The sequence below is a fragment of the Sorex fumeus genome, unplaced genomic scaffold (genome assembly GCF_029834395.1).
Source record: "Sorex fumeus unplaced genomic scaffold, SorFum_2.1 ptg000034l, whole genome shotgun sequence".
Classification (NCBI taxonomy): domain Eukaryota; kingdom Metazoa; phylum Chordata; class Mammalia; order Eulipotyphla; family Soricidae; genus Sorex; species Sorex fumeus.
Window position 1 is genome coordinate 8,620,762 of NW_026606091.1, and position 19,658 is coordinate 8,640,419.

The window sequence follows — 19,658 nt, forward strand, 5'->3', positions numbered from 1 at the left end:
ATATATAAAGGTATTATATATATTATATATATCTTGCACTCCGAGAGGCAAATTATATATATATAAAGATATTATATATATAAAGATATATATATATATTGCCTGTCTGAACTCCATCAAACATGGTGTGGTAATTATGGACAATGTGTAGTAGAGGTCGGCTGCCAGAGCTGGGTCCCTTGGGGCAGGGAGGACTCTCGTCTGCCCCCCTCGGGGACTCCCCGAGTGGAAAGAGCCTGGCGTGGAGTCCACTATATGTCAATAATAATCAATGGCATATTCAACTAAAGAATATTCTCATGAGACAAGAAATTCAGGTTAAAATTAAAAAGTCATCTTAATACTCAGGAGAAAACATTTGTACACCACACAGATCAGATAAAGGACTAATATTCAATACATAACGCACTCAAAAAGTTCAATAAATAATTTTTTTAAATGGGGAGAAAAGATAAACACACACTTTCCTCAAAAGGACATACAGATGGCTAGTAGACCATTGGCTAGTAAGTCAGTGAAAATTTGTTAGGAATTATAAGGGAGTTGCAAGTAAAAATGACAATGAAATCTCAGACCACTAAAAATACCATGTATCAAAAAGTCGGAAAACAAAGTGTTGGCAGGGATGTGGTTAAAAACAACAACACAAAGAAGAAAAAGCCCTTCGTTCACAGCAATGTCTGGTTCAATCTCTAAGGAAAATAGTTTGGAAATTTCTCAAAAAAAAAAAAAAACAGAGCTCCCATATGATCTAAAAGTTCCACACCTTAGCATCAACCCTGAGAATATAAAACCATTAACTTAGAAATTGTGGTATATTTACACAATGGAATAGTTTTTTTCCCCCATAGACTAGATAAAATCTTGCAGTTTGCTGCGATTTGAATGGAATTAGAGAGCATCATGTTAAGCAAAATGATCCGAAGGGAGAATAAATATCAAATTATTTAACTCATCTGTAATATACAGAGAAATAAAACAAGGGAATAGGCAGTATCAGTCACAAACACTTTGGTTTATGATTATATGATTACAAAACTGAGATTATCATGTAGTGAGAAGGAGATGGAGGCAGGAAGAGATGGACTAGAGAACCCATAAGTATATGGTGGAGTGTTTGGAGAACTTTGGTGCTAGTGAAGTAAAGTGACTTTGTACATACAAAGCATAAACTTTAGAACAATTGGAGCCATGTTATCAAAGCTGCAATAAAAACAAATTAGAGACCATATGCTCACATATGAGTGAGTGGTACCTCTCTAGTGTTTCAAATTTATACACTGTTTACATAAAGTCTTCTTTGATAGATCCGATCTTTATATATTCTTATATATTAGGTAAAATAGTATAATAGTAATTCTGTATTAGAATGAGCTCAATGTCTCAATTCTGCCATTTTCTGGGTAGGTATCTTTGGAGTTTGCATTGGTTTTGAAGTCATCTGTGTGGTTTCAGGGGTTTTGTACAGGCTTTATGAATTTTGAAAGTACTAAATTGTAACTGAAAGTACTAAATTGTCCCAGCTTGGTTCTTCATAAACATAATTCCTTTTCTCCTTACTATTTATTGTTTTCTCATCTTGATATCAGTTTTGATGTGAATTATCCTTTGCCAATCTACATTTTTCCCCTATATATTTTTTGCTCTTCAGAATAATTGTGTCAGGTAGTATTTATTTTCTACCCTTCCTTTCAACTCAGATACAGCTGTCACTCACTAGGTATAGAATTTGAGGCTTTGTGAATTTAAAAATGGGAACTCATACCTCATAGGACAAGTAATTGTTCTGATCTTAGAGAAATCAGTGCATTCTTGCTCTGCTTTTATAAGAAAATATTAAAAAGATTGAGATTGAAAATCATTGATGACTAAATCCTATGTGTTCTTGGAATAACTATTGATAAATACAAAATAATACTCACTGCTAATACCAGATGTTTCTATATGATTTCTACCTTTGGACATATGTATACATGCATATATATCCCAGTTAGTAATTATTCCTTGTATATGAGCACACCTATATAAAACATTTCAACTTTAAATCATGGGGTTTTAATAATGGGAAATGGCACAAGAACTGACATAAACCATGCAAAGAATTTATTTGGAATGATAGCTCTTGAAAACCTTATCCAGAGATTAAATCATGTTTTTCAGCAAATATAGTATTTGATAGACCTAAACTTTCATAATTTGTAGACTTTTCTACCTAGGTCAAAATAGATGTATCAATAGGGCATTTTACATATTTTTCTAATATAAACCAATCATACCAAATTACATATTTTATACATATTTCATAAACCATAAATATTATATGCCAAATTATGATTGTTGTGTGGACCTTAAAATTTTGAATCCTTGGGTCAGAGCTTTGTACAGCAGGCAGGGTGTTCATCTTGTACATGATAGACTCTATTCAATATCTAGAACTCCATATGATACCCTAAGCACTACCAGGAGTGGTCTCTGAGTGCAGAGCCAGGAGCAGGTCCTGAGCACTATGATATGTAGCCCCAAAACAAACCAAAAAATACCTCTCTTATTTGCCCAGTAAACACTTTATGAAACCAGCACGGAAGCAAGTGATATGAATATATTTGGAGAAGTTAGAAGACAGCACATACAGCAACTTTCTGTGACTCCTTTTTGGAAATATGACTAAAAACTAAGACTACAAAAAAATTTGAATTTAAAAGTGTATTTAGTTTTACCTTTGAATCATTTGTATATGAGTGTTGAATTCTGTCAGATGTGAAATATATAGTTTCAGCTCATTCAAAACTAGGACTGTGATCGTATAAAATATTCATTTCCATGTATGTGAGTGGGTGGCTAGTGGAATTTTAATGTTCTGATTTTAATGGGAAAAATGTATACAGGCGTTTCCTTTTATCTTAATGCCTTTGAGTGAAATTACTTTTGTTTTAAATGAACAAAGAAACTTTAGTTCATTTTGCCACTGTCCAAATTGCAATAATTCAGCAAAATGCAACTTCCTATCACGAACCCACGGAGTTTGAAAGGGCAGCCAAATTAATGACCTGTGTTCTTCTTCTAGTACAACACAGCAATCATACCCGGTAACTAATAATTCATCTAAAAATCAGTCAATCCCTTTTCTCTTAGGGCTTTGTGCCTGCTATTTAATTTGTTTATTGCTAATTCTAAATGCAGTTTAAATTCCCAGAGAGGCTACTTTCCGTTCTATTTGAAAATTTTACTTCTGTGTTTTTGGAGTTCATGTTCAGAATCCATTTCTTTCCATTAAAACAAATAGATTTGAAATATTCATTATACAAGAAGGATTTGGTGAACCACTCACTTTCACTAAACTCAACTGTCATTCAACCTTTGTGGCACAAATTTATCAAAAAGAAAGCATTACACATCCCTGCCAAAAAAATTAATTAGTTAATAAAAGCAAAAACAAACACCTGCTCCAATCCTTTTCAGACTGTACATTTTAGAAGAATGACTTTGACACTCTCTGTTTTGTGTAGACTTGTGATTACTACTTACTTCTACATACATGAGAGTAGTCTCAGAATTATTTCTGGATTCAAGGACTATAATGGTCCTCTTAAATCTAAGGAAGAATATATTAAGAATTTTAATCATTCCTCTCTCATTTGAGTGGACTTCAGAGGAGATAATTTCCTATTCCATAAAAATTCCAGAATTTTTGCAAATGGACTTGTGTTAAACCGCGCCACCAAGCCAGCCCGGAGGGGAAAGGGCGTTGACCGGCCCGCCCGCTCCTCTCTGGAAAGAAAGATGGCGGCCGCACGGGAGCCTTGTGGAAAGCAGGTTTGAGCCGGGGCTGGCGGGAGCGGCAGGGACCTCATGGGAAGGGGGGCTTTGTGGGCCGTCCCCCACGCCCCACCGAGGTCGCCAGCTGCCCCCCACGAGCGGCTCTCCGGCACGGCCACGGCCCCGGAGGCACAAGGACTTAGCACAGAGAACCAGCCGCTTGGAGCAGAAAAGCAAATGGACTATGTGTTAAACCGCGCCACCAAGCCAGCCCGGAGGGGAAAGGGCGTTGACTGGCCAGCCCGCTCCTCTCTGGAAAGAAAGATGGCGGCCGCATGGGAGCCTTGTGGAAAGCAGGTTTGAGCCGGGGCTGGCGGGAGCGGAAGGGACCTCATGGGAAGGGGGGCTTTGTGGGCCGTCCCCCATGCCCCACCGAGGTCGCCAGCTGCCCCCCACGAGCGGCTCTCCGGCACGGCCACGACTCCAGGGCACAGAAACCAATCTCTTAACTAGCTAACTTTTAATAGAAATTCTTCCAGGGTCAATAAGTAAAATAGCAGAAATTCAAAACCGCGCGGCCGCAATCGCGACATCATTTTATTCTTAAACCAAGTTGTAGAAAGCAAATCATTTCACAACGCTGTTTCAGCATGTCTGATTGTGGGGGGTGGGTCGTAAACTCTAAACAACAATTGTGCATCTTCTATCGAAATAATCTATCTAGTTAAAGTAGATAGAGTATTAACTAGAACTCATCTGCCTCACAAGAATTGGGAGGGGTGGGAGGTGGGGGTCTATTGGGGTTCGGGGTTAAAAATGAGTATTGGTAAAGGGAAATGTGTTTGGTATCTACATGACTGAGACCTAAACCCAAAAGCTCTGTAACTTTTCCCACAGTGATTCAATAAATAAATAAATTAAAAAAAAAAAAATTCCAGAATTTTTGTTTTGGTTTTTCTATTTCTAGCAGAAAGTTTAAAATTTTTCAATGGTCTTTTTCCAAAGACTCAACAAGTTTACTGCCTTATCATTTACTATGTTAGCAGGATAAAAGGAAATGGAAAAAAACTATTTGTCAATAACTCCATCTGCTACGTCCACTTGGGAAATAGACTTTTAAGGAAAGCCTATTTTGGAGGCTTGAAAGAGAACTTAGCAGAATCAGTGCATGCTTTGCATGTGGGAGGCCTGGGTTTGGTTCCTGGTAACACAAAGTCCCCTGAGCTCTATCAGAGTGACCCTGATCAAGAATAGTTCATTTCTTCTACACAATTGTAGTTGTGCTCTCATATTTACTCAAACACAGCTTTTTAAACTATGGATCATGATCCCATGGGGGTCACAAAACTAAATGTGAGGTAAGAAAATAATTGGCAAGAGTCAAAGTTTTTTGAATGTGTGGCTATCAAAAATTAATTCCAAGGCAGCTGCATAATGAATTGGAGCAGTCTCTGTCAGAGCCAACGTGTGTTGTGTTTCTTAGACCAAAGGGGTCTCAAGTGAAAAAAATGTAAGAAGCTCTGATATAGAAAACCAGATCTGTCTGTAAACTTGATCTTGTATCCAGATAGAGTCTATAAAAGCTCTGACTATGGCAACCCCTTCCTGCTTCAGACGCCTCTTCACATATTTATTGAGCAAACACCCTCCACTTATAGATATTCTCACAAGTGACGACCACATATAGCCTGATAATGAAGATCCACATAACGGCAGATTAAAAAATAGAATTATCCAAGAAAAATTCCAGGATATAAGAATAGTTGCTATGGGCTAGATCTTTTACTGGGAAAGGAATCACTTGAGAAAGATCCTTACAAGAGTGTCTTAAGTAGACATGTTCATCATCTCATAACTCATGTGAGAACTGAAACCTATGTTGACTTTGATGTGATGATGCTTCTAGTTTGTATTATTTATCTTCTCCCCCAAAATTTCATGCTGACTCTTATGTGTCCTGTAATAAAAAAAAGGCCAAAAATTATCAACATAGGCAATGATGTTCCAGGGTAAGAAGCTTCTGTGAAAGTTGAGTATGGTGTGATTGCTCTTAAATATTTGAAAGGGGAGATATATTTCAATAGTAAGACAGTAGAACTGAGAGTCTTCCAATGGTTCTATTCCGATAAACATTACTTTTATGTTTCAAAAAGGGTACAAGAAATAATTTTCAATAAAACAGTATACTACCTCGTACATATATTTTATATTATTATTATAACTCTAAGGAGTTTTAGATTAATACCTTTGCCTTCTCAAAAGCTGATTTGACAATTTTCTTCCCTGTGCAGACATTAGAACCACAGGGGACAAAAAGTTGGAGTAATTTTGCCGATCATGTTTTTGTATCAAAGTTTTTTTGCAGCTTTATTTTGATCAGTTCTCTAAGTTTTACCTGTGGGTAGAAATGTCAGTAGAGTAGTCAGGAAAAGACAAGATTAAATATGTCAACTGAGGATATCTCTGTCTTTGAATCAGAATAGTAATATGTTTGGGGAATATGTTTGGGGAATAACCAGGAATTGTCTTGAGAATTATAGATCTACACAAGTCTTACTGATATAGGGATCTGAGATGCTAAACAATTATAATGAGACAAGAACTTTTTAGAGAGTTAGCCATATCCCTATTTACCTTCTTTTTTGTCAACTTTAATCTTTGTACACATAGCATACTATGATACTAATGTCAGGTAACCAATCTAGTCATATAAAAACTTTATTGCATGTAGACTTTTGTTAAATTATGACCATATTCTGGAATTTTGAACTCTCTTGATGCAAATGTTTACTAAAATTTCCAGAATTCACACATGAATGAGTTCTAGCCATGATAGCAGCAGCTACTCTGTAGTGACTTACTGAACAGACCCATTCCACTGAGGTCCACGCTAGTGTCCCGGCAGAAGACAGATGCTCTGCTTCCTTCTCAATAAAGGACTCCTGTGTGTGAACAAAAACTCTGTACCGTATGCCCAGCAGCAGAGGGAGTCTAAAAAGTGATGTCAAAGTATACCATGATGTCACCACAATTCACAAAGCATTACAGCTAATGCCATGTGAAGTGAGGCCAAATTCAACACTTTCCCTCTTGGGTCCTTCACAGTCTGAGAGACAGAAGCAAGGCCAAAGTTCAGCCTTTGTGTAATTTTGTTTTGCATTCTCCAGACACCCTAATTATGGAAACAGGGAAGGGAGAAGATAGTCGGTGGAAGAAAAGTCCCCTAACCATGTGCTGAGAATGAATTCTAGAGTGTTCATGTACAAGTAACTATACTAGGCTAATTCTTAGAATTTCTGATGAAGAATGCTAGACAAATTTAACTAAAAATAATACTTGGGAGGGTGTGTGTGTAACCCAGATGTTGTTTTTTAATTTAATTTTATTTGTTTTCAGGTCACACCCAGCAATGCTCAGAGATTACTCCTGGCTCTGCACTCAGGAATTACTCCTAGCTGTGCTTGGAGGATCTTATGGGATGCTAGGGGGAATTGAACCCAGGTTGGCCACGTGCAAGGCAAATGCCCTACCCACTGTACTATCACTCCAGACCCAAATCCAGATGTTTCTAAGCAAGAACTTTCCACAAGAACTTGTGTAATAAACTTTAGAATAAATTTTTAAAAGGAGTGAAAAAGAAAATCAGATTGAGAGCATCAGGGAAATTTAAAGAAAGTTGAAGATAAGACTGAGCCATTCTTTTTTTACCCTTTAGGGTGTTTATCCAGGCACTAAACAGATTCAGATTCTTCATCTCAAGATTTGCAATGTACTGAAAGTTTGCAATCTAATATATTCACAATTCTATCAATTATTTCATACCCATATACTGAACTCTATTCCTTTCTTCCACTTGATAATAAAAGGAAATAAGCCCCACAGTTCCAGTATAGATCACCCAGTGTTTCTTTAATTGCAAGACAAGCACTCTAATGAGGAGCAGAGGAGAGTATCCCTAAGCTTAAAAAATAAAGGAGAAGAATAAAACCCTTTAAATATATCACTTGGCATAGAAATTCTTAGTCTTGAAACTAGTTTTATAAGAAGCATTAAAGGAGCTTCTTTAAAGAACAGGACAAATGCCCAAGCACATGGCATCGTATACGGCACTCACTCATGGTGCTTATGATTGCCCTCTATTACATTAAGAAAGGTTGAAATCATATCACAGTCATCACAGATTGACTTTATCACTCTGTTTATTGATAGTTCCATTTGTCATTCCTTTAAATTTTGTTTGAGCAAGAAATATGAAATAAATTTGTTACATGTTTGTGAAGGGCATAGGCTGGTGACTGGGAGGGGACCTGGGGACACTGGTGGAGGGAAGGACGCACTGTTGGTGGAATTGGTGTTGTACATTATATGCCCGGAATAACTCTATTATGAACAATTTTCTAAATCACAGTAAAGTAAGTAAGTAAGTAAAGGCCCTCCCGTTGATCATCGATTTGCTCGAGCGGGCCCAGTAACATCTCCATTGGAGACTTTGTTGTTACTGTGTTTGGCATATCGAATACTTCACGGGGAGCTTGCCAGGCTCTGCCGTGCAGGCGAGATACTCTCGGTAGCTTGCCGGGCTCTCCGAGAGGGGCGAAGGAATCGAACTCGGGTCGGCCATGTTGGCTGCGTGCAAGGCAAACGCCCTACCGCTGTGCTATCGCTAATGGTTTTTTTTTTATTTTTATTTTTATTTATTTTTTTTTTTTTATAATTTATTTATTTATTGAATCACTGTGGGAAAAGTTACAGAGCTTTCGGGTTTAGGTCTCAGTCATGTAGATACCGAACACATTTCCCTTTACCAATACTCATTTTTAACCCCGAACCCCAATAGACCCCCACCTCCCACCCCTCCCAATTCTTATGAGGCAGATGAGTTCTAGTTAATACTCTATCTACTTTGACTAGATAGATTATTTTCGATAGAAGATGCACAATTATTGTTTAGAGTTTACGACCCACCCCCCCCCCCCCCAATCAGACATGCTGAAACAGTGTTGTGAAATGATTTGCTTTCTACAACTTGGTTTAAGAATAAAATGATGTCGCGCGGCCGCTATCGCGGCCGCGCGGTTTTGGATTTCTGCTATTTTACTTATTGACCCTGGAAGAATTTCTATTAAAAGTTAGCTAGTTAAGAGATTGATTTCTGTGCCCTGGAGTCGTGGCCGTGCCGGAGAGCCGCTCGTGGGGGGCAGCTGGCGACCTCGGTGGGGCGTGGGGGACGGCCCACAAAGCCCCCCTTCCCATGAGGTCCCGCCGCTTCCCCGAGCCCGGCTCAAACCCGCTTTCCACAAGGCTCCCGTGCGGCCGCCATCTTTCTTTCCAGAGAGGAGCGGGCGGGCCGGTCAACGCCCTTCCCCCTCCGGGCAGGCTTGGTGGCGCGGATCAACACAAGTCCATTTGCTTTTCTGCTCCAAGCGGCTGGTTCTCTGTGCTAAGTCCTTGTGCCTCCGGGGCCGTGGCCGTGCCGGAGAGCCGCTCGTGGGGGGCAGCTGGCGACCTCGGTGGGGCGTGGGGGACGGCCCACAAAGCCCCCCTTCCCATGAGGTCCCGCCGCTTCCCCGAGCCCGGCTCAAACCCGCTTTCCACAAGGCTCCCGTGCGGCCGCCATCTTTCTTTCCAGAGAGGAGCGGGCGGGCCGGTCAACGCCCTTCCCCCTCCGGGCAGGCTTGGTGGCGCGGATCAACACAAGTCCATTTGCTTTTCTGCTCCAAGCGGCTGGTTCTCTGTGCTAAGTCCTTGTGCCTCCGGGGCCGTGGCCGTGCCGGAGAGCCGCTCGTGGGGGGCAGCTGGCGACCTCGGTGGGGCGTGGGGGACGGCCCACAAAGCTCCCCTTCCCATGAGGTCCCGCCGCTTCCCCGAGCCCGGCTCAAACCCGCTTTCCACAAGGCTCCCGTGCGGCCGCCATCTTTCTTTCCAGAGAGGAGCGGGCAGGCCGGTCAACGCCCTTCCCCCTCCGGGCAGGCTTGGTGGCGCGGATCAACACAAGTCCATTTGCTTTTCTGCTCCAAGCGGCTGGTTCTCTGTGCTAAGTCCTTGTGCCTCCGGGGCCGTGGCCGTGCCGGAGAGCCGCTCGTGGGGGGCAGCTGGCGACCTCGGTGGGGCGTGGGGGACGGCCCACAAAGCCCCCCTTCCCATGAGGTCCCGCCGCTTCCCCGAGCCCGGCTCAAACCCGCTTTCCCGGTTTTTTTTTTTTTATTAAAAATAAATTTTTTTATTTAAAAATAAATCACAGTGCCTTAATAAAATTAGATTAAAGTATATAAATAAAAGTAACACTTGGGGTCCCAGACACAGGTTCGTGGTAGAACTCTAGGTTTTTTTTAATTTGAAACCCTGGGTTCACTCCTTGGTACCACAAAATAAATTCATAAGTAAATAAAAATTAAAACATCACTTGGGGCCGTAGTGACAGTATAGGAAATAGGACACTTGCCTTGCACATGCCAACATGCATTCAGTCCCTGGCTCTACACATGCCTCTGTGCGTTGTACAATGCAGTCTGAGCATTGCTGCAAATCTGAGTCTTTGCATTGAGCCACTAGTCTGGTTGATGGAGTAGGGCAAGGCTCCCAGGCCCCGTAAGTAGTTTGGGAGCATCTCATCAGGAAAAACATTCTGATCAATTTTCAGAAAGAAAATTGCTTGCTAAAAACATGAGAAAAGACAACTGTGGCAGAAGTGTCCTGGAGAAGAATATTCTGGTCAAAGGCTAACACTGTTGTAAGGCAAAGTGATATTTATTTGAAGAACATCAAGAGGAATGAACAAAAGAGAGTGGAGTTCAGGGGAGTAACCCTGAGGGTTTTGTGGATTACTTTAAGGACTCCGATAAATTCAAAAGAACATTGAATAGTCCCACTGGTAATGGGTAAACCCTAGAACTGAAGAGTGCATATACAAAGAAAAGCTATTAAGAAAAGCTCTGCCTAGAAGTTTCAATGCTTTCACATAAATGTTTTTTTTAAATAGTGGTTTGTTAAAGTATAAAGGAGCAACACCTCATTTGTTTAACATAGTAACCAGTGGGGCTTCACTAGAATTTCCCTGTGATGTGTCTCTAGGTTTCTTGAACTAAGGCAACCACTTGTTTTTTAAAAAATTAATTCAGTTGCTTCTTTAAAAATCCCTGGGGAGGGGCAGGAGAGGGGGATGGGATAGGTGCTTCAGTGGGGGGAGCACACACCTTTGAAGTGCAGGGCCTTGAGTGCAACCTTACACTCCAGGGGTGTGGTCCTGGTGATCTCCAAGCTAACTTGCCTGGAGATTCCACACAATAATAAGAAAAAGAAGCCTGAAGATTTATTTTCAAAGCTACTGAAAGTAATGATCCCACAGTTTTCCTGGTGCTCAGATCTTCGTGCTTAGAATTACATGCTGGTGTTGCTTTTGGCCACAAGACTCACTGACAAAGCATGTACACCCCACTCCTTCCCTCCTGCCTCTTTTCAGGTCCACATACTCCCAAGAGAAATTTGATGGATTGTACAACAGAGGGATCACTCCTTCTTGATATGGTGTTTGTTACTCAACCTGGATTTCATCTCAGAAACACCAAATCCTAGAAACAAATGCCTTAACCACTCTCTTCTCTCTGCCCTAAACTTACTTTTCTTTTCTTTTTTTTTTCTTTTTGGGTCACACCCAGCGATGCACAGGGGTTACTCCTGGCTCTGCATTCAGGAGTTACTCCTGGCAGTGCTCAGGGGACCATATGGGATGCTGGGAATCGAACCCGGGTCGGCCGTGTGCAAGGCAAATGCGTTACCTGCTGTGCTAGCTCTCCAGCCCCTAAACTTAGTTTTCTTAACCTTTTATTTCTCTTTGCCACATTTCCTCAATTTTTAAATTTTTATTGTACGATAATCATTTTGTAGAAAAAAGGTAAAGCATAAAAATTAATATATAAACCTTTAAAGAATAATGATGGAGATACCCCATTTGAACATAATAGTGAGTAATAATGTATAGAAGAGAACAATTTTCCATAAAGCTTTATCAGTGTTAAGTAATTACAAATAAGAGCAGCCGTGATCAGATTTCAGAGTTTGGTTTTCATATTTTTCTTTCCCAGTGCTGAAAATAAAGCGATTTAAAAGTTTCTTACCTCATAGTGTTGGATCAAGAAAAGCTTGACATCACTGGCTCAGTATTTGATGCTAGAAATTTAGGTCCTTATGGGAAACCATTTGAATTGTGGCCAGCGTGAACCATCTAAGCATGTCAATCTGGGGCACAGTACGCTTGTGGATTTTGTTTATTTACATTCTCAAATCGTTCATGTGGTGACCTTTCTTTCTCCCATGGTACCTAGTGAAGACATTTTATTGTACACATTTTAGTATCTAGAGATTTAAGTTTTGTGTTCTGCTTGTCCACTTGCTGTCAGTTCTGTAAAATGAAAGAAGAAAGTCTATCAGCATATACTGTAGGTCTGATGCCTAAAATCTTTAAGATGAGCTACAAGTCTTTGAATCAGCTTAGATTGAACACTATATCTCAGAGTGGTGATTAGAGAGGGTTCTCCCCCCCACACACACTAAATCCTGAAGCGAAGCAAAGTCAACAGTACTAAATGTGTGTTCTGTCCAAAAATAGGACAAGGCACTTTATGTATGTGAATGTATAAGTGTACACTCAGGATAGAAAAGTAAGCATTAGTTGATAACCTGATAACAGTGTTTAAACAACAAAAACATTGTGAGATTTCTCACTTCTTATATTAGATGAGATAAAACTTTTTAAAAAGGAGGCCAAAGGAATAGAACACTGGATACTGCACTTGACTTGCAGGTGGCTAACCTGGGTTCAATTCCCAACATCCCATATAGTCCCCAGAGCACTGCCAGAAATAATTCCTCAGTGGAGAGTTAAGAGTAACTCCTGAGCATTGTTGGGTGTGCCTCCCACCACAACCACCAAATTAAAAAAAAATTTTTTTAAAAATATCACAACACATTGTAATCATTTTGGACTGAGAGGAGGTGAATGCGCTCTACTGAGTAACACTGAGTAACAGAACGCTAATAAGTTGCATTAGGCCAAAATATTCAGTTTTCCACCCTTTTCCGTACTTGCCAACATTATGAGTGGTCATTATCTCACTTTAGATTATTTGTCCAGGATAGGGTGGTTCTGGGACCTTAGTGACCTGAACTTTACCTTCCATGACACTCCACTGTTAATGACTAGATACACTTGAGAAATAACTCTCTTGAAAATACGAGTCCTTTATAATAATTCTTGTACATGCATTAGAACACAGATTTAGCCTCTAGTTATATTTATGATATGTCTGCTTCGCTGAGTACAAAAATTCAAGCACACACATCAACACATAAGTAAATATTAAAAAATAAGTTATATATATATTCAATACATAAGTAAATTTAAATAATTTATATATATGCATGTATACATACGCACAGTGACTGCAGTGACTGTAGAGTAAGGCTATCTGTAATCTACAGTGAAATTATTAGCAAACTATTATGTTTGATGTCAAGTGTTTTGATTCTTTAATATATACTGTGCTTCTCAAATGGAAAACATTATGCTAGGCAACAAAAGTACAGACTAACGAAACGGAGAATCTCAGATAGCTTAAGATCTGATCTAAAGACAGAGAATAGGGGCTAGAGTGATAGCACAGTGGGCAGGGCATTTGCCTTGCCAGCGGCCAACACGGGTTCGATCCCCAGCATTCTATATGGTCCCCTAAGCACTGTCAGGAGTAATTCCTGAGTGCAGAGCCAGGAGTAACCCCTGTGCATTGCCAGGTGTGACCCAAAAAGAAAAAAAAAATTCAGAGACTAGATAAAATTTGATATGTTGTTGGCTATTTTAATTGGGTAATGTCAAAAAGTAATAATTGATTAAACACATGAAAGTATTTTTCTTGCACAAAACCAGGTGAATAGGTATTTCCCCAAAGAAGACATACAAATGGCCAGTAGGCATATGAAAAATGTGTACATCACTTATTATCAGGGAAATTAAAAATTTAAAAAAAAACAGCTATATATTATCTCACACCAATGAGGTGTATCTTTAAAAGACTGGAAATAACCAACATTGACAGGGATACAGTTAAAAAGGACTTATCTTTCCTGTTTGTTCTATCTCCATGGGATGCAGTATGAATTGCCTTCCAGAGTGAAAATGAAACACCCATACAACTCAGTGATCCCAGTTCTTATCATCTACCCCCAAAACAAAAACATTCATGTGAAAAGAGGTATGCACACCTATGTTTATTGCAGCATTTCATACAATAGCCAGGGTAGGGAAAGAACCCAGATGTCCAAAGACATGGATAAAAGAGTTGTGATTTATAGGTATACACAATGGAATATTACTCAGCTGTCAGAGGAGATGAAATCATGCAGTTCACTGCAATATGGAAGAAACTGGAGGATATCATGTTAAGCGAAATAAGCCGGAGAGAGGACAAATACTGGATGATCTCACTCATCTGTGGATTAGAGAGAGACAAAACAAGGGAACAGATTGTATTGAATGATGACAAACTCTTGGCTTTGGATTGATCACAGAGCTGATTAACAAGCAGTAGAGGGAGGAGTAGAGGAAAATGAAGATCAGACTAAAGATGACATAGGGACTGTTGCTGAGTGGTAGTTGTGTGCAATTACTTTGTATGTCAACACCATAAATTTTAACACCACAGTAAACTGTAATAAATGTTTTTAAAAGCAGAGCAAAACAACAACAACAAAACAACAACAACAACAACAACAATAATAATAAATGAGAAAAGAAACAGAATCAAGATATATGTAATCAATCCAAGTGGGATTCCAGAGGTGCTTTCTTCTTCTGCTCTGTCATGCTTAATGCAGGTGTTCAAGTCACAAGATTATCTCATTTTTCAAAATAGCAACTGGAGCCAACAGGAAGAAAGGAAGTCAAAAGAGGCCTTCCCCTACTCTGCCAGCTCCTTTTCAGCAGCCTTCCTCAGGCTCTATACACTTCCCCTCTTTCATTTCACTAGTTACAGTTTGATCACATAGCCCATGAGAAATGTATTCCTTAAATGGTTATGTTTCCACCTCAAACATAATTGGAGCTCTGTTACTGAGAAAAATGGGGGAAATGGGTATTAGGTGTCAACTACTAATCTTCACCACTTGGGGTTATGAAAAAGGCAGGGTAAACATATAGCAGCAGATAGCTTTGGGATCTGGAAAAGACTTTTCTGGGAAAGAGACACTATATTTTTGACTTGAAGGATAAATAGGAGTTTGCAGAATAAATTGCTTGGGGAGAGCATAGCAGGCAGAAATAATAGCAGGTACAGATGACAAACAGGTAAGGCAAATTATCTTCTAATAAAACTCATTTTTATATTCCTATACATGTTTTTGCTATTGATGATTCTTAAAGTAGCAGATTAGATATTTTTGATGTGTTAATTATTAAAGATCAACACATTGAGGTATGTAAATTATAATTTCTCTGCTATAAACACTTGGACTGAAAAAGGGGTTTATCTGATGAGAAAGCATTACGCATTTTCCAGGAATCAACCCTAAGCACAATTGGGTGTGGCCCCAAACTTCCTCCAACAAAAGAAAATTTTAAATGATAATAATTTAGTAAGACTATTTGGGAATCTTAAATTGATACAGAGGGAAAAGAATGTGTCAGAAAGATGTTTGCGTTTTTCAGTTCAGTTCTGCGTTTTCAGTTCTAGTTAAAAGTGTCTTGGGATCCATAAAGTCTCACTGAAAGCACCAAGCTGGTGGTCTGGCCAAGTAAATCTTAAAATGTGTTGCCTTCTGTTTAGTGGTTCCTAATGATTGTTAGTTGGGATCTTGGAGTGTAGGTTGTTCTTTTATTATGATGGCTCTAAACCATAAGAATACTTAAGATTAGAGAAAGTTACCTGATTATCTCTTCATCTCTTTTACAGACAGCAGAGCTCTTGAAAAGTTTTTCAGAAAGAACTCAACTTTTTGGGAAAACCTAAAGTGTCTTTTATTTAGAAGTAAAGTACATTATGTTTGTGACACCAGAGTGTAATTACTCATAGATCTTGCCTTTCCACAGAATTGAGTCTTTTGTAAGTTTAAGGTCAGCTCTTTTAATCCCCAGATATTCACAGTAGAGTCTTTGAATGCTGACGAGATAAATATTTCATTCTTTTCTAAATATTCAACCCTTCTTAGGCAATCAATGGTTTAGTCTTTTTATATTCAGTTTGTGGAATGTTTTTCCCATTTTGGTTTTAATTTTTTCTAACTAGTATTGATGCATAATGAGAAGATGCAATAAATCTCACAGCAATACATTCCCTTTATTAAGTTAATGTGAACACCTCATTTATGTCTTAGTTTAAAAGACTTATCTTTGTAAAACTTGAAATCTTCTCTGACCTCTCTAACTAGGCCAAAAATATTTGCATTTGCTGTAGCATAATGCCCACACCATTACAGGCTTTTAATCATTGCTTACTAGACAATTGAAGAGAAATCATATATTTAAGCAAGTTAATTATGCATACCCACTTTTTCAGAATACAGAAATGAAAACAGAGTTGTTCAACTCATGTACATTCACCTGCAGATGATAATTTTGAAAATATTTTTACTGCAGTTGCCTAGAAAAACATCAAAAAGTCTTAGGTCACTACATGCTTGTTTCTGAATGGATGAAGGTTGATTGAATTCTGAAGTGGCCTTACTATTTTATGGCCTTCCTTTTGAACATTTTGGGGGGAATTTCAACTTTACCACAATAAACCAGTTAAGAAGGGGAATTGCTCTCTTATTTTTCCCCCCACTGAAGGGCTGGAGCACTCTTATTTTTTTCTGGCAGCAAAACATTTAAAAAAATCCACCACTTTCTTTTATTGTTCTTTGCTTTGGGGGGAGGAGAGGTCATTCTCAGCAGTGTTTAAGGCTTACTCCAGGCTCTGTGCTCAGGGATCACTCCTGACAGGCTTGAATGATCATATAAGATGCTGGAGATTGAACCGAGATCAGCACAAGCAAGACAAAAGCCCTGTCTGCTGTACTATCTCTCTTCTCTCTATCAACTCACTTTTGAAAGAATTGTTGCTTTATCATCTGTTGTAAAACTTTTCATTAATGCACTTGCAAATATTCATTAAAAGCACAAAGAGGGAAATCAGACCTCAAGGTAACACTAACAACCATACTTTTGAAAGACAAGATAAACTATTAGAGGCTCTGTAGAAACAATTATCTTCAAGTATAATTACAGTTCTTATTTTGTTAAGATAACAGTTGAAATAGTCTGGGAATAGAATTGGCCATTTGATATCAGACAGAACTAATTAGAATTATAGAAACACAAGCCTGTACCATTTAGATTCAATATTTTAAACTGAACAATGAAAAGGAAAAATAGAAAATATAAATGTGATTGTCCATATATTTGATAAAGGGTTATATTTTGCTGAGCCTAATTCTGAGTAAGTGTATGAGTTTAGTTAAACATGTTTAGAAATTGATTACTTGCTAGCCAAGTGATTCTGGCAAGAGTCATGGCCTCAAATCTAAAATGTAGATACCATGTACAATTGTTCTGAGAATTAATGAGATGTTTGTTCTGTGCTATATCGGGAAGGACAGACAAATCATAGTGTTGGTTATCTCTGCTACACTCCATGCCAACCCTTTTCTCTAAGAAGACACTTTTACACTAGTTTTATTTCTGTTAGCAGGTTCTGTGATTGTTTCTTTCGTCTTAGTTGAACTACCAGCTAGAAAACAAACCACATTTTTTGTCATTCAGCAAATATTTATTGTTGACCTCAAATTTGCCAAGAACTAGTCGAGTTGTTTGGAATTCATCAACGAACCTAGGATATGAACCCTTACTCCAGACAGCATACATGCCAAAGAGCATATGGGATATGGAGTCTAGTCATTTTTTTAAAAAAATCCTGCTCTATTTACCTTGTGGTTATATTTTTGTGTGATTTAGGTGAATGATAATTTTGACAGTAAAATTATTTTTAATTTAGGATTCTACAATATCAGTACTTCAAGATTCTATTCTCTCTTACCTTCCCCCTTTTCCTCATCTCCCTCTTCGTTCTAGCTCCTCTTCTCCCTACTCCTCCTGTTTTTATCCTACTCTTTCTCCACTTCAGGCATTTATTCTTCCTCAATGATGAAAAGAGGATCCCTTGGTTGTGATGGCCTTATAGTGGCTTCCCTCATTAGTAGGCAGCTAATTGAATTGCACATCTCTCTTCCCTGTAGATTGTTGGCTGTGATCACCAACTGGGAAGCACCGCCAAGGAAGATAACTGTGGAGTCTGCAGTGGAGATGGGTCTACCTGTAGGCTGGTCCGAGGGCAGTATAAATCCCAACTCTCTGCAACCAAATGTAAGATGCAACACAGACTGAACAATCTTCGGGTTTGTTAGTTGGTTCTTCTTCCCTGGCTTGACTCTGATGTAATAACATCTGAGCAGCTTGGAATATCTCCTTTGAAATCAAGACAAATATGAAAATATAACAAAAGCTACATGCTTCTTTTTTGGGATAGGAGAATCATTCAGGTTACCTCAAATAATCCCAGGTATTTGCAAACCTTTAATTTTGAGGCATGTTAGCAGTGAATTATACACGAATCTAGGTTTATTCAATATGCATACATAAATTTTGCTGCCTGGAATGAGAATGCACTGCATATTTAGTCCCTATCTGATTGAGAATGTTTTTAGAGTCTATTCTAAATTTATGATTTAGAATGCTTGGTAGGATATAGCAGGGAGAGTGTGGGAAGGTCAGGTCAAGTTCAGTTTTACCACTGTAAAATTATAAAATTGGGTTTTCTTCATTTAAAAGTGAATTTTGATCAATGCTTAGCACAGATTCTTTCCAAGTCATTTTATTATTAGGCTGTGATTATGTGCAGCCCAGCTATGTCTTAAATTTTGTGTGTTTAAAGCTTTCAAGTTCGGTGACATAAGTGTGTGTGTGTGTGTGTGTGTGTGTGTGTGTGTGTGTGTGTTCATTCTGGTAACTCTTCATGAACTTATCATTTAATCATTATAATAATCTTATAGCAAGGTTCTGTTTATTCCCATGTTACAAAGGAGATAATGAAAGCTTAGGTTAAGTGATATTTTCAGGGACACACAAATTTAAAGTAGTATAGTTCAGAGTTTAAGCTCTTACTCATTCTTTTGGACTCTTCCAGATTTTGGCTGACTTTTTCATAACTACTCAAGGTAGATGGATTAAGATAGGATAACTTCAATTGTCTGCCCTTCTGTATTCTACTAGAATAAATGGGACTTGTTTTCATGATGCAACAACAAAAAAGTGAATCATAGAACAATTCAGCATACTTATACATTTTATCCCATATAACAAACACCGTCCCAGGTGCTGTAACAATGACAATAACAACAACAAAACGATATTCCCTGTATTTAAGGATTTGGAGAATTTAACCTTGTTTGGCATTTTGTATTCTGATTTTTGTCATTATCCAGAATTTTTCACTAATTTCTTTACCTGCTTGAGTATTTCATTCCATATGTCTCCTCCAGACTGGGAGGATAAGCAATTATCTCAGTGTGGGATTAATAATCATCTTTAAACTGGGCTGGAGCAATAGCACAGTGGGTAGGGCATTTGCCTTGCACGCAGCCAACATGGTTGACTTGAGTTTGATTCTTCCGCCCCCTCAGAGAGCCCGGCAGGTATCTTGAGTATCTTGCTCGCATGGCAAAGCCTGGCAAGCTACCCATGACATATTCGATATGTCAAAAATAGTAACAATAAGTCTCACAATTTGTTGTGAGACATTACTGGTACCTGCTCAAGCAAATTGATGAACAATGGGAGGACAGTGCTACAGTGCTACAGACTGGTTTAAGGACAAACGACA

The 19,658-nt window shown here is 38.9% G+C and overlaps 1 protein-coding gene across 2 annotated transcripts in view; it reads left to right on the top strand.

Moving 5' to 3' along the window:
* ADAMTSL1 (ADAMTS like 1) overlaps positions 1 to 19,658 on the top strand; it is a 454,178-nt gene that overhangs the window by 150,389 nt on the left and 284,131 nt on the right. For both annotated transcript variants that reach the window (XM_056117099.1, XM_056117100.1), the window contains exon 5: positions 18,016 to 18,142. In XM_056117099.1, the coding sequence (XP_055973074.1) occupies positions 18,016 to 18,142 (127 nt within the window). The remainder of the gene's footprint in view (positions 1 to 18,015; positions 18,143 to 19,658) is intronic.